The sequence below is a fragment of the Stegostoma tigrinum genome, chromosome 32 (genome assembly GCF_030684315.1).
Source record: "Stegostoma tigrinum isolate sSteTig4 chromosome 32, sSteTig4.hap1, whole genome shotgun sequence".
Lineage (NCBI taxonomy): Eukaryota > Metazoa > Chordata > Chondrichthyes > Orectolobiformes > Stegostomatidae > Stegostoma > Stegostoma tigrinum.
The window spans coordinates 11,573,878-11,589,090 of NC_081385.1; the positions used below are offsets into that span (position 1 = coordinate 11,573,878).

At 41.4% G+C, this 15,213-nt stretch overlaps 2 protein-coding genes across 5 annotated transcripts in view; one reads left to right on the forward strand and one right to left on the reverse strand.

Annotated features, from left to right (window-relative positions):
• Window positions 1-4,703, reverse strand: part of pcsk7 (proprotein convertase subtilisin/kexin type 7) — a 214,694-nt gene extending 209,991 nt beyond the window's left edge. The window contains exon 1 of the mRNA XM_048562113.2: window positions 4,473-4,703. The gene's annotated coding sequence lies outside the window, so the exon portion shown is untranslated. The remainder of the gene's footprint in view (window positions 1-4,472) is intronic.
• Window positions 4,704-5,153: 450 nt separating this feature from the next.
• Window positions 5,154-15,213, forward strand: part of LOC125466844 (glucose-6-phosphate exchanger SLC37A4-like) — a 33,603-nt gene continuing 23,543 nt past the window's right edge. The window contains exons 1-3 of one of the 4 annotated variants that reach the window (XM_048561939.2): window positions 5,154-5,267; window positions 11,017-11,538; window positions 13,513-13,745. In XM_048561939.2, the coding sequence (XP_048417896.1) occupies window positions 11,397-11,538; window positions 13,513-13,745 (375 nt within the window). In that variant the 5' untranslated portion in view covers window positions 5,154-5,267; window positions 11,017-11,396. Of the gene's footprint in view, window positions 5,356-6,513; window positions 6,837-11,016; window positions 11,539-13,512; window positions 13,746-15,213 lie in introns of those variants that run through there. The other 3 variants (XM_048561941.2, XM_048561938.2, XM_048561940.2) reach the window with 3 other exon arrangements.

Genomic DNA, 15,213 nt, shown 5'->3' on the forward strand with positions numbered 1-15,213 from the left:
ATTACTCTGCCCTGACTTCTCATGATTTATTTCCTTTTCAAGTTTCTTAGCTCTAAGAAAAATCCTCAATTTCGCCAGTCTGTATTTCAGACTGGGCCACTTTGTGCGATAGGAAATTCCCTCAGTTTATGTAGCATGAATCAGTATTTATGAATAGTTTTCCACTTGACATGTTCTGTTTCTCTCCCTACGGATATTGAATATTAGCTGTAGTTGTTTCTAAATTAGAATTATTTCTCAAATTAATGCTGAGACAGCTGAACCAAAGGAAAGGTTTGTTTAATTCTGAGTTAATGAAACAAAGAAAGAGGGAAGACAACCACAAAGCTGCTTGTAAAAAAAAGGGTGAAACAAAAAAAAAATTGGCTGGTTTCTACTGAACGCAACACAATCTAAAACAAGCAGATACAATTGAAGTTTCAGCCCCAACTGAAAAGGTGACCCCTTGTCAATTCCTATGAGCCATCGAAAAAAGCTCCCTCCCTACCATGAAACATGTTTGCTTTACAACTCATGAATTCTCGTCAGGAGATCGGAATGAAGAATACACCAATTTCCAAGTTCCTCAGTTACCTTTCAAAGCGATTTTAATTTCTGATGCCAAGCACTGGACGAACTGGTCACACAACAGAACAGAACAAACATGCCCAGGAGGCATAATTGTATATCTAGCTTCCTAACAACCAAATACATTTTCTCCCCATCGCTAAATGAAGCAACCTGTTACCTTACAACCGATTGGTCAACAGACAAGCGTATCACTGATTAAATGTCCTTCTGGGTGAGGGTCTCAAGTAAGGACAGTTTTCTCACACCACCTCAGAGATTGAGAACTCGCTACAAAGAGATGAATGAGTAGCAAATACAGCTATCACTTTGCAAAACTGTTGTTTGGAGATGGTGGCATGGTGGCAATGTTACTTGACAAGCAATTCAGAACCCCAGGGTCATGGGTTCAAATCACATCTTGGCACATGGTAAAACCTGGATTTTACTGAATAGAAATCCATCCGAATAATAACCATTATTGATCATAAAAATCCATCTGGTTCACCACCGTCTGTAAAGGGAAAGAAATCTGCCATATTTACCTGGGCTGTGACTCCTGACGCAATGTTGTTGACTTTTCATTGCCCCATTTATTGCCAATACAATTGAACAATTCTTTTTTAAATAAAAAAGCTAAAGGAATTATTCAGAAGCTAAACCAGACAGATTCAGAGTGGAGGGTTCAATCGTCCCCACTGTGCCTTATTGGACAAAGACAGCATTACATGGAATCAGAACAGTTACAGAAAGATGGAAGCCTTTTGGCAGGTCACATCCAACTGGTTCTCTAAGAGCAACTCAGCTGTGCCCACTCTCCTTCCTTTCCCCATGGCCCTACAAAATTTCCCTCCTCAGGTATACTTAAGATATATAATTGAATCTGTTTTTGTCACACTCATAAGCATATTGCAGATGAGACCAACAGAAGAAAGTTATCCCTCATGTCACTTAACATCCTTCTGCCCCTGGTCTCATGTCAGTGCCCTCTAGGTCTCAATCCTTCTGCCAATAGGTACAGTTTCTCTCGATCTACTCCATCCAGGCCCTTCTTGATCAAAATCACCTTTCGGCCTCTGCCCACTTTCACCAGAGCTACCCATGTAACAGAGGTCACTCATCTTACATTAAATTCAAATAGCCTCATCACATTGGGTAGAGGACTGCTGTCAGTTTCTAGAGATCCTCACTGCAATCGCACGTGTTAAAAGTTTTTGGTGAGGGTAGGATTAAGTGCATAGTGCTGCTTTGATGACTAAATATCGTATATGACACTTCCCATTGGGGATCATGCACTTGTAGTGCTGACTTGAGCAAGAAGTAACAGGGAGCAACCCAAGTATCAAGTTTTGGGAGAATGTTTGTGACGTCTATAAGAATTTAAAGAAAGTACAAGAGAGGAATTCCATTTCCAAGGAATCTTTCACAAATGGCCTTAAGAATATTAAATTAATTCTGTTGTGCTACAAAACAGTTGCCAACTTACACTCTGCATTGAGATAAGTGGCGCGGTAATTGTTGATTCTGAAATAAATATGGATCTGGACTCGGAGAATCCTCTGGTTTTCTTGCAGATAATGCCCCACTGTATGGACGCATGTATCTAAAACAATGGATGGAGGAATAATTTGATGCATCAAAAAAGGGCAACACTTCTGATAACAGAGCACCCAAGTCCAAACTCTATTGAATAGTCAGATAGTAAGAACTGCTGATGCTGGAGTCAGAGATAACACAGTGTGGAGCTGGAGAAACACAGCAGGCCAGGCAGCTTCAGAGGAGCAGGAAAGCTGACATTTCAGGTCGGGACACTTCTTCACAAATGTCAGCCTGGATTTAGCAGGTAAGCCTCCGGAATGGAACTTGATTCGATAAGAGAAAGGAAGAAAAGAGAAGAGAAATGATGGAACATGCAAACTTAAAGCTGTAACATTGTCTTATTCTGCTGCTCATTTTGGTCTAGTAAGTGCTCCAGTACAGAAAGACGGGGTGGCTGACAAACATACATCTAAAAAATACAGGCAGACCTAGAACACAAGTAATGGTGACATTGTGAGCAAAAGAGATACAGGATACAATCCAGAGGCTGAAATTGTAAGGATGGGAGATGACAGTCAAGAGATTACTGGCTTGTAAAGTTCATAAAAATTCATAAGATAGTGTGAAACAAACAACAAGTTCATTGAGAAAGAAACAAATATTCATCATGAAACTACAAACCACACTGCATTTTTTCAGCCTTAACTTTCAAAAATACACACTGCAAAACAGGTGTACAGGTTGGAGAGGAATTCTAAAGAGATAATATATTTGTTAACTTTGCGGCGTAAACAAGTTAGATGCTACATATAGAGATGAAACTAAAAAAGAGGGAGAGAGGGAGGGAGGGAGGGAGGGAGGGAAAAATAGCAAACGCAAAATTCAAACATTTTAATCACAAGATCTGCGAAACAGTTTCAAATGTGTTTTTGCAACAAGTTTATATAACATCTTTCATAGCATAAAGATCACTAGATCTTTACTGGAGCATCCTGAAATCCCAATGAAATGACACCAAGTACCCAAAGATAATATTAATGCAGATAGCCAAAAGTTTGATCAATGAGGTGAGTTTCAAGGAAAAGGTTAAAGTATGAAGACAGATGTAAAGGGGTAGAGAGTTTAATGAAGGTGATTCCAGAGCTTTGGGACAAGGCACTGAAGGCAACGGCTGCTATTGATGAAGCAATTAAAATCTGGAATGCTGAAGAGACCAGAACTGAAGGACTACAGATACGTTTTTGCTTATTTGTGTTCTTTATTGTTTTTTTTATTAGAACAGGGCTACATGGGTGCAAGATAAAGCACATTAATTATTTTAGTTTAATAAAAACATTGTGTGTATGACTTTAGAAAGAAACATAGGTCAAAGAGAAACCAGAAAGCATTTTCACAGAACAGATTTGTTCAAGTTCAGACAGCTTCATCTCACTTTCTAACAAAACAGCCGTGATGAAATACAAAAACAACTGGTGCTGGAGACCAAGTGCTTTCTTGGTCCCACGAGAGAAAAAAAGCAGCACTAAATTAACTTTGTAAAAAAATAAGACACACAATCAGAGCAGCTGCATGCAGATCTACAAAGCCATTCAGCCCATTGAGCCTGCTCCACTGCTCATCAAAATATTGGCTAAACTGATAATCCTCAACCTTACTTTCCTGGCTTATTCCCCATTCTGATTCTTTTACTGGTTACAATTCTCTCAAGTCCTGGATATACAAGGATTTAACCTCCACCACCCTCTGCGGTAAAAAAAATCCAGAATTACCTTCCTCAGAGGAGAAATTCTCCCTTATCTCTGCTCAAACTGCATGACTCTTACTCTGAGATTATGCCAGCTGGTCCTCGACTCACCCACAAGAGGAAACAACATCTTCACAACTACAATGTCAAACTACCTGAGAAAACTGTACAGTTGATTAGCAAGTGCACCCTCAAAACATCATATTGCTCAACGCAGAACCAGGCGGGGGTGGGGTGTCACTTACTGTTATCTACTTCGTGGGAAAATGGACAAAAGAAAGTACAGGAGTCACGAATGACAGTGATCACAACCACTGAATCTTTTTCCTTTTCCAAAGAAGGGATCCATGGTGTTATCTCTTGCACTGGCCCCCACCCGCAATTATAGGACTCACTACAAAGTCACAAGACTTTACATTTGCAGCTTCCTAAATGTCAGTAACCGTGCCTGCATTGACATGAAACAAGACAAACCCTCACTTACCATCCGGATTATCAGGCTGCAAGGAGGAAATCATGCTACTTGGAAACTTGCCAGTTGATGTACCAAATGTGAATTTTATTTTCCAACAAAAAAAAATCACCAGAACAAAACCAATGTGAGGGTAGAGTCCCAAGCAGGTAAGCTCTGCGCGCCACTTACCTGTCCCCTTGAATTCTGCATGAAGTCGATGAATGGCAACTTCAGCTCGCTTGCCCAGTGTCAGCAGCGCTGGCTGGAAGCTGGCAGGAAGCGGAGGCACCTGCAGCAAGGTAAGGGTCAGAACCAGCTGGACTATGCCTGGGAACGTACACGCAACCATGTACCTCTACCTCCCTCAAGGGTAACCCAACCACTCCATTGTATCCCAATGCGGAAGTCTCTCCCTCTCCCTTTTTATAACATCCCAGAAATGCGTACTGATGTCTGTGAACGTCAGTTCCGACCCTGCCTGGCAAAATCAAACTGGAATGACCTGCAGGCGAATGATCATTTCCGCCCATAACAAACAGGGCAGCTGGATAGTTTGATGTATATTATCCGCACTCTGAGCTTATCCGCGGGTAGAAACGGTTGCATTCTGCATAATGCACAGTTTAATATGAATCCTGCCAAGTTTCAGATGAATCTTTTATTACAAGAACCCAACTTGAGCTCTCTCCTTTGCTGCACAGTCCCTGGGTTTGATTGACACGAAATGAGCAGGAGTTCAGGCCAATCCGCTGCAACCTCCATAGGATTGATACACTTTCTGACCAATCAGTGGCCGACTCCTCCGGGAACCTGTGAAACGATTGACGGCTACATTGACCAATGAAACGGAGCGTCCTGGAGCGGGCGGCCAATTGGTTGGAGTGGGCGGGACAGCTGACCTGGACGGAAGCGTGATGAGTCTCCGCTGTCCTGGGTCTCAGATAGAAGCGGAGAGGCTTGTCCCTTCTTCACAAGTTCTTGCAGGTAAGAATGAGTGGGTGAGAATCCTCTTAAAACACCCCAGGAAAATGGCGGAGAAATGAACACGAGGCCCCAGTTTGCAACATAGGAGGTATCGTAATGTACTTGATGCAGTTTTCCCCGCAATGCAGTGACAAAACTGATGTAAACGTTCCTTTGGCCTTTGATCTTTTTTTAACAAAAAGACACACTTTGTGGACATTATTCTGACCTGGTGAGATAGCTCCTGAGTGTTTGAGCGTGCAAGCAACAGGTTATTAGTGCTTTGCTCAGCGATTGACTTCCGTTGTATAAAATGCACTGTGAAATGTCAAATGAATTAATCTTAACTTCACAGGCAAAAACTTGCAAGGACACACTTAAAGCCAGGATCATCATAAGTGATCTTAGTAGCAAAGGGACGTTATATGTTAATGCATGACCACGGTCAGAAGTGTAAGATCGTCACCAACAGATGCAATAAGGAATTCACAAGTTTTGTTTCACACAAGGAGCGATGAGATTGTGGATGTTTCTATCACAAAGTGATTGAGATGAAAAGCAAACCATTTAAGTGAGTCAGAGATAATGGGAACTGCAGATGCCTGAGATGCTGCTTGGCCTGCTGTGTTCATCCAGCTCCACACTTTACACTACCATTTAAGTGAGTGTTGGCGTATAAATGCAAACTATTTAAAATTGGTTATTGCAGAGCTTTTATTTTGAAAAGGCTCACTGACATCAAGGTATTGTGGCCCAGAGAACTCTTGCAGAATAAACATTGTTGGTAGATGGGGAAGCTCGTGTAAATAGGGTCAATGAACGCTGCACTTCATCTGATGCCATTTTGCAATCTTTTGACATTCCTTTGACAGCTCCCTTGTCTCTCAGGCGGAGACTTCTTATTTTGACATCAGGTTTAAGTTAAGCTGAACCTCCTGTGGTGCTGCATTGCTGGAAGTGCATCATTCAGATGACCCTTTTCCCCCATGTACGTTTATTTCCAGCTATCACCCCCCCCCCCCCCTCCCCATCCCCAGCCCAATTCTTGCCCTGATCGTGAGGTGGACTGGCGTATTCAAAGAGCTGGAAGGTTTCTAGTTTCCATGCCAACCACTTCTCCCTCTATACCAGTAATACCAATGAACTGCTTTAAATGTTCACTCAGCTTTTTACTGTTTGTTCAGCCTCACTGTGTTTATTTAATAACAATAATTGTTTTCAGAGTCATTCGTTGCACGAGGTTGTGAAGCTCGAGATACAATGCTGTACAGTTTACAGTTTGAATAGTTGTGTTTCAGCTGAAGAAAATACTTATTTAAAAGGCCACAAAGTGTAAAAGTTGAAGTTAGTTTTACACATTTGGTGATCATGCTGAGCAGGAAGATGTATTGATTCTGATGCTTGGACAGTGTGGCGCCATGATGTTGTTGGTGTCTGATCTTCTCTTCCATTTTTCATCTCAATTTTCGTGTTTGTGGTTAGTGACTTAACCGAGTACTGTATTATTGGAGAAAGATCTAAAAACGACATGAGGGGCAAATTTTTTCCTCAGAAGGTGGTTCGTGTGTGGAATGAATTTCCTGAGGAAATGTGAGTATAATTACAAGGTTGAAAAGACTTTTGGACAAATGCGTGAATAGGAAAGTTTTGGAGCGATATGGGCCGGGAGCAGGCAAGTGGCATTAGTTTAGCTTGGGATTATATAACGGACTGGTTGGACCAAAGTGTCTGTTTCTGTGTGGTACGACTTTATGACTCTAAATGCAACCTTGCTCTTTCAAAAGCATTTTGAAAGTTTATGGTCATGGTTAATGTAACTTTGGGCTGTTGAAGAGGAGATGGATTAAATCTTACACTTTGTCACCAAGCCTTTTAAATCATTAGTATGACCTAGATAATTAACCCATATCTGTCACCCTGATGGCAGAGGTAGACTTTCCATCCTTTTCAAATTAATTCTTGTGCAGCAACTCTGTATGTTGTTCAATTAACAGTCTGTGGAATTCCACAGAGAAATCTCTGCTAGAACTGGGAACTGGTTTATATTGCATTGATGGATTTGATTTATTTATTGACGCGTGTATCTTGTTACAAAATACACTGAAAAGTGTTGTATAGTGTCATCACTCTCTTGCCATCGTAAAACACAGAAAGATAAACCAAAACATTGAATTTAAGGTAAAAAAAAGAAATGAAGTGCCCAATTTTACAGATAACAAAGTGTGGAGCTGGATGAACACAGCAGGCCAAGCAGCATCTCAGGAGCACAAAAGCTGATGTTTTGAGCCTAGACCCTTAATCACATGAAGGGTCTAGGCCCGAAACATCAGCTTTTGTGCTCCTGAGATGCTGCTTGGCCTGCTGTGTTCATCCAGCCTCACACTTTGTTATCTTGGATTCTCCAGCATCTGCAGTTCCGATTATCTCTGATCCCAGTTTTACAGTATTTCTTGGTAAGCTATCAGTGCAAGGTGGTGTACAACTTTCACTCTAACTCCCTAATCATACAACCTTTTACTATATGGAACTAACTCTGGTTTGATGACACTCGAGTAGATGTTTCACAATAACCCCACGTAGCAAAGCAAGATGTCAGTGTATAAAATAGCAAGTCCTGCAATTGGTGCATGTCACCACGCCTTGATTTTCCAAAATACATCACAGTCAGTGACATATTTCTGAAGCACGTTCATTGTTGTAATGTAGGAAATGATGACTGTACCCAAACATCTTATGATTTGTCGAGTCGGTTTTAATTTAACTTCTCTCTGGACGATCTTGTTGAGGAAGCAGGTGAAAGATTGTCAACAGTAGGTGGGAAAGTAGGTTTTGAGGTTACAATCAGATCAGCCATGACCTTGTTGAATGGCAGAGCACGTTTAATGGCTTGAATGACATACTCCTGTTCCAATGTTTATATGTCTAAACATGTCTAATTTGGACGAGAGGCAATGGATTTTCACTGAGAGGAGCATCAGTTGGGGGAGGGGGCAGTGGGGAATTTATAAATTTATTGCTTTTATTCTTAAATAGCATGGTTGTGTTTTACATAATTCTTTTTGGTACATCTTGTGCTTTCAGTCCTGTTTGGGAATTTCCCATCCTGAAGGCACTTCCAAAATTCTGATATATTTGGTTAAATGGTCATCCCTAAATTGAGAGCATTGCTGGACCATCACAGTTGATGCAACGCTATCTGTAGGTGTGGAATTTGCAATCCAGCACCAAGAACGTGCTTCCTGATTGACACATTGAACATACTGCCTTTTTTATTTCCTTTATTCTTTCACAGAATGAGGGCGTCATTCGCCAGGCCAGCATTTACTGCCCATCCCTAACTGCCCAGAGGGCAGTTAAGAGTCCACCATATTGCTTTGTGTCTGGAGTCACATGTAGGCCAGATCGGTTAAGGGTGGCAGTTCCCAACCCGAAAAGACATTAGTGAATCAGATGGGTTTTTCCCAACAATCGACAATGGATTCACAGTTCTTAATTCCAGAGATGTTTAGGCTAGGTGGGTTAGACATGGGAAATGTAGGGGAATGGGTCTGTGTGGGATGCTCTTCTGAGGAGCGGTGTGAACTTGTTGGGCCGAATGGCCTGTTTCTACACTGTAGGGATTCTATGAAAATATCTATTGAATTCAAATTCCACCATCTGCCATGGCGACATTTGAACCCAGGTCCCCGGAATGTTATCTGGGTCTCTGGATTAACAGCCCAGCGACAGTACCACTTGGCCATCGCCTCTACAGAAGGGGAGTGGAAAGAGGGTCCCTGAAGCAGCTTGTAGCGACAAAGCTGCCTTCCTCAGGACTCCTTTTTGCAGGGATCCGGGTTTGATGATGTTCTCTCCAGTAGGAGTTTATGGCTTGAAAAATAATAGTTTCTTTCAGTCTAGCACATTCTCTTGATCCCAGCTCCCAGTTCCATTGCTGCTAAAATAGTGGAGCACATCATGTGCTTGAAATCAACAGCGTAGGCATAATTAAGAGGCAGCTGGACAAGTATATACGGGGAAGGGAGATAGATGGTTATATTGGTATTTTTAGATGTGGGAAGAAAGGAAGTTTGAGTAGAACTGCGTTGGTTCTCTCCCTGTATCCTGTGTAATCTTAGTGCCCTCAGGTTAAACCATCACCTAGCTCCCTCTCTCTAGTGACAGAGCAGCCCAGTGGTCCTTTGAGACTATAGCGACTTTACCTTTTACGTCTATTAGAATAAAAGATATTGTTCTGCCTTAGAATCAGGACAGGCCAGGATCAAAGGATTAGAAGTTTCTTTAAGTACAGAGGAAGCCATCACTGTATAGATAGGAAGAGGCTCTGGAGTGTTTCTTATAGTAAGGATGAACATGATCACTGAAGGGTGAGACCCCTTTCTTCAGGGGAAAGGGGAAAAATTAAATCAAAACAGCTGCTAAGGTTAGTAAGTCACGTTCTTGAGGCAGTTTCTACATAAATAATTCTGTACCAAGCTCACTGGTCGAGGTTACCCTGAAATAACATTGCAGCAGAACCCATGTGACAGCTGGGGGCCATGCTCCCAACCACAACATGTAGACATGGCATGCTGTTTGTCTGCAACACAAGGTCAAAGCTAAAACTCAAAAGCGCTGGAAACATTGGTTTATAAACTTTGCAGCTCTCAAAGAAAGGAGAGTTTAAGTAATTTGGAACTATCTTGAAAAGTTTTTAGAGACTAATAAAAGCCAAAACACAAAATGGGACTTGCATTTATATGGCGCCTTTCTTTCAGTCAAACTGTTCCAAAAGCACATAGCACTGTTGAAGTGTGAATGTTGCTGTGATTGTTAAAGGGAGGAAGCCTATTGGCCCATCAAGTGCACTGATTATGGAATGTACAGCAGTACGTGGAGCAAATGCTCCTGCTCCTGATCTCTGTAATGACAGCAAATAGAAAACGTGGGCAAAAAGTGAACAGAATCAGGCTCGGTTCTGATTCAAACTGCAGTTGAAACCCCAGCTGAGGAGAAAATGAGTGAGGGCTTCACTCCTGATGACTATCAAAAAGCCCAGTCTGGATGGTGTGCTTCTGTTTGAGGTTCGGATTGGACTGGCAGCGCTGCATCCTGCAGTTAACTAAGTTTCAAATTTTCCTCCCCACTGTTTCTCACTTCAGCAAAGTCGCAGAGGTGCCATTAGCCTGAAGCTGTACAATGAGTTACAGTTTGAAGGAGAGAGCTACCAAAGGAGAACATTGTGCATTTTTAATGTATAAATGTCAAGGAAAATACTGCGTCTTTAATAATTTTGATTAGGTGCTGACTGTAAACAATTAATCTCATACAGGAATTGAAAGAAATGTGCCTTACAGTGTGATCGGAAATTGTCACCACCTCAGAGCAGGGACTTAGTTTGTAACTGCTCCATCTAAGGTGCACTCATTATGCAACTGGTGCTGAACATTTAAGTAATTATTTTGTAATTAGAAAAGCAGATCACATTGATTCGGTTCTGATTATGATTCTATTCCAGTGTGTTGCTCTGCTGATTCTCTGTAAAAATTAATTAGGAAACTAAATAAAGTGTCAGTGAGGTTAAAGAGTGTTAAAAATTAGGTAAAATCTTGTGGCTGAGCCATCATAGTTTTCTCCTTCGAACAAATGTCTCTGTGCACTTCCATCTTTGACCTACAGTAGCTATCTTTATTGATGCTGTGTAATTATTAACAATTCTTATTATTTTTCACAACCTGAAAAGTCTCTTGGTGCTTTCATTTATTTTGTTTATTTCATGTTCCTCTTTCAGGGTAATGACTCCTTCAATCTTTTGGACTCCTGGAGTTAATGTTTTGCCAGCAACAAACAGAGGTTGTTTTGAAAAAAATAGTCCAATCACCTCACAAACTAGACAAGAGAAACATAATGTGGATTTGAACAGTGAAGTTTGTTTTTTCTTCTTTGACCTCGTTAATTCTCAAAGTTACAATTGTCCTACCTCATTTACTTAATGTAAATATACTTTACCTAAAAGCTGAATGCATCGTGGGACATTAAATGGGCTGTTATTTGCCTTGTGTGTGCTTGATTTGATCACTGGGGAAGAGGACAGTGCTGCATAAAACCTACTGCCACCAGTTGTGCCGTGTTCTTTAGACTTGCTCAACGATTGCCAAAGGCTGTTCAAAAATGGCTTCTTATGGCTACTACAGGCTCAGCATCTTCACAGCCATGTTTGTGGGATACACGCTGTATTACTTCAATAGAAAAACCTTCTCATTTGTGATGCCCTCGGTTATGGAAGAAGTGACCTTGGAGAAAGATGATTTGGGTAAGTATATCACTTTTTTTCCTGGTGAATTAGAAATGAACTGTAGGAGACATGTTCCTGTTAGAAATTTGCTGGAGACATGTTCCTATTAGAAAGCTGTTGGTAGCGTCCATGGGCTGGTTTGGATAAAAGTTCAACAACCTGAATCATTAACTCCGTTTCTGTCTCTCCTCAGACACTGCCAAAGCTGCTGAGCATTTTCACAATTTTCTGTTTCTATTTCAAATTTCCCTCTCCCTCCCACGATAATTTGCTTTCATACCAAGAGGTGGATTGGATTTCTATTCCCTAAGGAATGAGTTTAAGAGTGCTTGGAGACTCCTGCTCTGCCCCTGAAGCCGTTAGTCTGGGGAAGAAGAGAAAAGTTAGACTGTCTGTTTTTATTTGTCCAGCTTGGGGAGGAAGAAACCGTTGTGGTCATGAGGATGGCCGTGAGTAAAGATATATGAATGAATTCCTGTATGAACTTGCAAATTTGGAAGAGTAAGCCATCCAGCCCCTTGAGCCTGCTCTGCCATTTGACAAGGTCATGGCTGATCTGATTGTAGCTTCCACTTTAGTGATTTCCTTGTTAGTTAAGAATCCATCCAACTTGGCCTTAAAAATATTCAATGACGCCGTGTCCATAGTTCTCTGGGGAGGAAGCATCAATGATGCTTCTGAGAGAGAATTAAAATTCCATGTCTCCACCTTGAATGGGAAACCCTTTGTTTTTAAAGTAGCCGTCATAATTTGGAGAAGGTACTTCAAGAAAGAGTACATGGAAAAATGAGAGGGAGATCTATCCACAAATTGATGTAATTAATACAGTATTGAAGTGAAAGTCAAGCATGAGCGTGGAGTGATTGCTAATTGGATAAGATCATATTTTCAAGCCGGATGTTAAGTCTGGTATGAGAATCAGTAGATCCAGTGTTGATTTTACCCAGGGTTCATGCAGCAACTATCACGTCATACTTGTTCCTTGGCCAAAAAGAGCAATCAAGGCTTTTGAAAGTTCGTTTCTGAGGAAGTGTGCGCCCAACTGCTAGAAAGTGGAATTAGACTATTAGGTGGTTGTTTTTGACCAGCACAAAGTTAATGGGCTGCAGGGCCTTTTTCAATGTTGTAGCATTCTATGACAATGTGAATTGTCACAGTGTGAAGAATCCCAAGTGGGGAGTGAGGAGAAGAAGTCAGAGAGAGATCTAATGTTGCCCCTCTGCTTACAGAGTGCATGAGAATATTGACTGCATATTGTTTGGCTCAGTGATAATCAAAGGGCTGACAAATACAAAGAAAGATAACTTTAAAATTGCAGTTTTTACAAGTCATATCTAAACTCCGCACCCTACTGAAACTGAACAAGGAACTGGAAGGTGCAGCTTGTTGAATAAAATAGATTAGAATATCCTTTATTATCATTTGTATTGTATAGGAGTGCAATGAAAAAGTTTTTACAAAGGCTGACTTTTAATAGTGCCATCTTAAGTATAAATACCGAGGTACAAATCTTACAGATTAAAAGAAATAGTGTTCTTGCACAAAGAGGATTACAGGGAAGTGTAACCATTACTTACAGAGGTAGTTACAGCATAGTGAAAAGGTTTTAAATTATAGCAATAGGGAGGAGTCCCTCCCTTGATTATAGAAGTATTTTCAAGGAGTGTTGGAAATAGGAAGAAAAATAAAAGAATCAGAACTGATTTGAACTACATTAGGCCTTGTGAAGGAGCAATGCCCCACTACCATTAACTATTAACCATTCACATATCTCTGGGAAATGATGGGAAGTTGAAATTCCCAGGGTCTATATTGACTGATTCCAGCCGGCTGGTTGTGTTAAAGGGATGATGGCACCCGGTCAAAGTTTTTAAATAGAACATGGAGAACAGCACTGAGGTTGAACAATTAAACAGTGAGTAAAGGGAATTATGTATTAATCAGTGTGCAGTGAAGATAGTGATCTAATCTGGGTTTGTTTATTGCTTGCAGGTCTGATAACCAGTAGCCAGTCGCTAGCCTACGCTATCAGTAAATTCATCAGTGGTGTTCTATCCGATCAGATCAGTGCTCGCTTGCTTTTCTGCTCTGGACTGTTCCTGGTCGGGCTGATAAATGTGTTCTTCTCATGGAGTTCAACAGTCCCTGCTTTTGCTGTGCTCTGGTTCTTAAATGGTTTGGCACAAGGCTTTGGATGGCCTCCTTGTGGTAAAATACTGCGTAAGGTATGAAATCACCAATGAAATGTCACGGTTACCTCGAATTGTTTTGCGCGCGAGAAAAATGTTTGCAGTTATTTGCGGATGTCAACTCGGGACAGTATGTGATTCCACATTTGCAGAGCATCTTCCAGTACCTTGCTTCAGAACAAAACTGTATTTAGCCAGGGCAAGTTTGACCACAGCATCATTTATTGTCCACACAAAGGCTGACTTGGCTATTGGAGCAGTCCTGCTAGGATTCCTGGCTCAGTCCAGCTGACTGCAGAATGGACATCAAAGACTGCGAACCTCTGATCAATATGGCTCATTATAAATGTAGCAGTTGAAGTCAGAGTCAACCAAAAACAGGAATTCTAAAAGGCAGAAAGATGCTCAGCAAGTTCTGTTGTATCCACCCTGTGTTCAAAACAGGAGTAGAGTTTTGATACCCTGAAAGCATTGCCTGATGTTCTTCTGAGACAGTTGTAACGACCTAACCAATTGCACAATTTTTGATGTGATTCCATGCCATGATAGATTGCTAGGATCCAGGTCTGTGCCAGGGAAATACCAAGCAGTTAATTCCTGACTTTTACCATCTGAAGGAAGTCCCACACAAAAACGCTTCTCTGTAACCTCTCCATTTCTCTTTAACAACTCCATTTCCAACTGAGAATGAGTGGAGGTCATATCACATTTGACAACTCTTCCACACTTACTAATGGGCATCTGAATCCAGTCAGTTGGCAGAGGGCAGTGAATCAGTAGTCAAAGAATGCCATGTGACTCCTTTTGTGGAGGATTGATGCCCTTAAGCGGTGGCCTCTTGGGCTAAGAGCATGACCTAAGGCAGCAACTGACATAAAGACCTGTGATGAGGATTTGTGAGCCTTTTCTGGCAGGAAAACTGCTATCCTATTGATGGTGAAGCCAACGCAGATGTTCACTTGGTTGTTTGAAGATGCCCCTTCTCTCTAACTAGCGGGGGGTGGGGTGGGAGTTGTGTTTTGATTCCCCATCCCACCCCCTGTGAATGCTGTCCTAGCTGGCCCGAATGGCCTGCTGCCAGAAATGGTTCCAAGCAGAACAATGATGAAGCTGCTTCTAACATTGTAGCAACTGTAACATATACTTAGCAACAGGGAGGAGTCCCTCCCTTGATTACAGAAGTGATTTCAAGGAGCATTGGAAATAGGAGGAAAAATAAAAGAATCAAAACTGATTTGAACTACAGTAGGCCTTGTGAAGGAGCAATGCCCCACTACTGTTAACTATTAACCATTCATATATCTACTGGGAGATGATGGGAAGTTGAAATTCCCAGGGTCTATATTGACTGATTCCAGCCGGCTGGTTGTGTTAAAGGGATGATGGTTTGTAGAATCTAATTCAATAAAAGACCTAACGTATTACCCAAAGGACCATACAGCATGTTAGAAAATAATTGCTGGGGTGAATTGCAACCTGTAGCACAATCACAAGCCACGGGAGA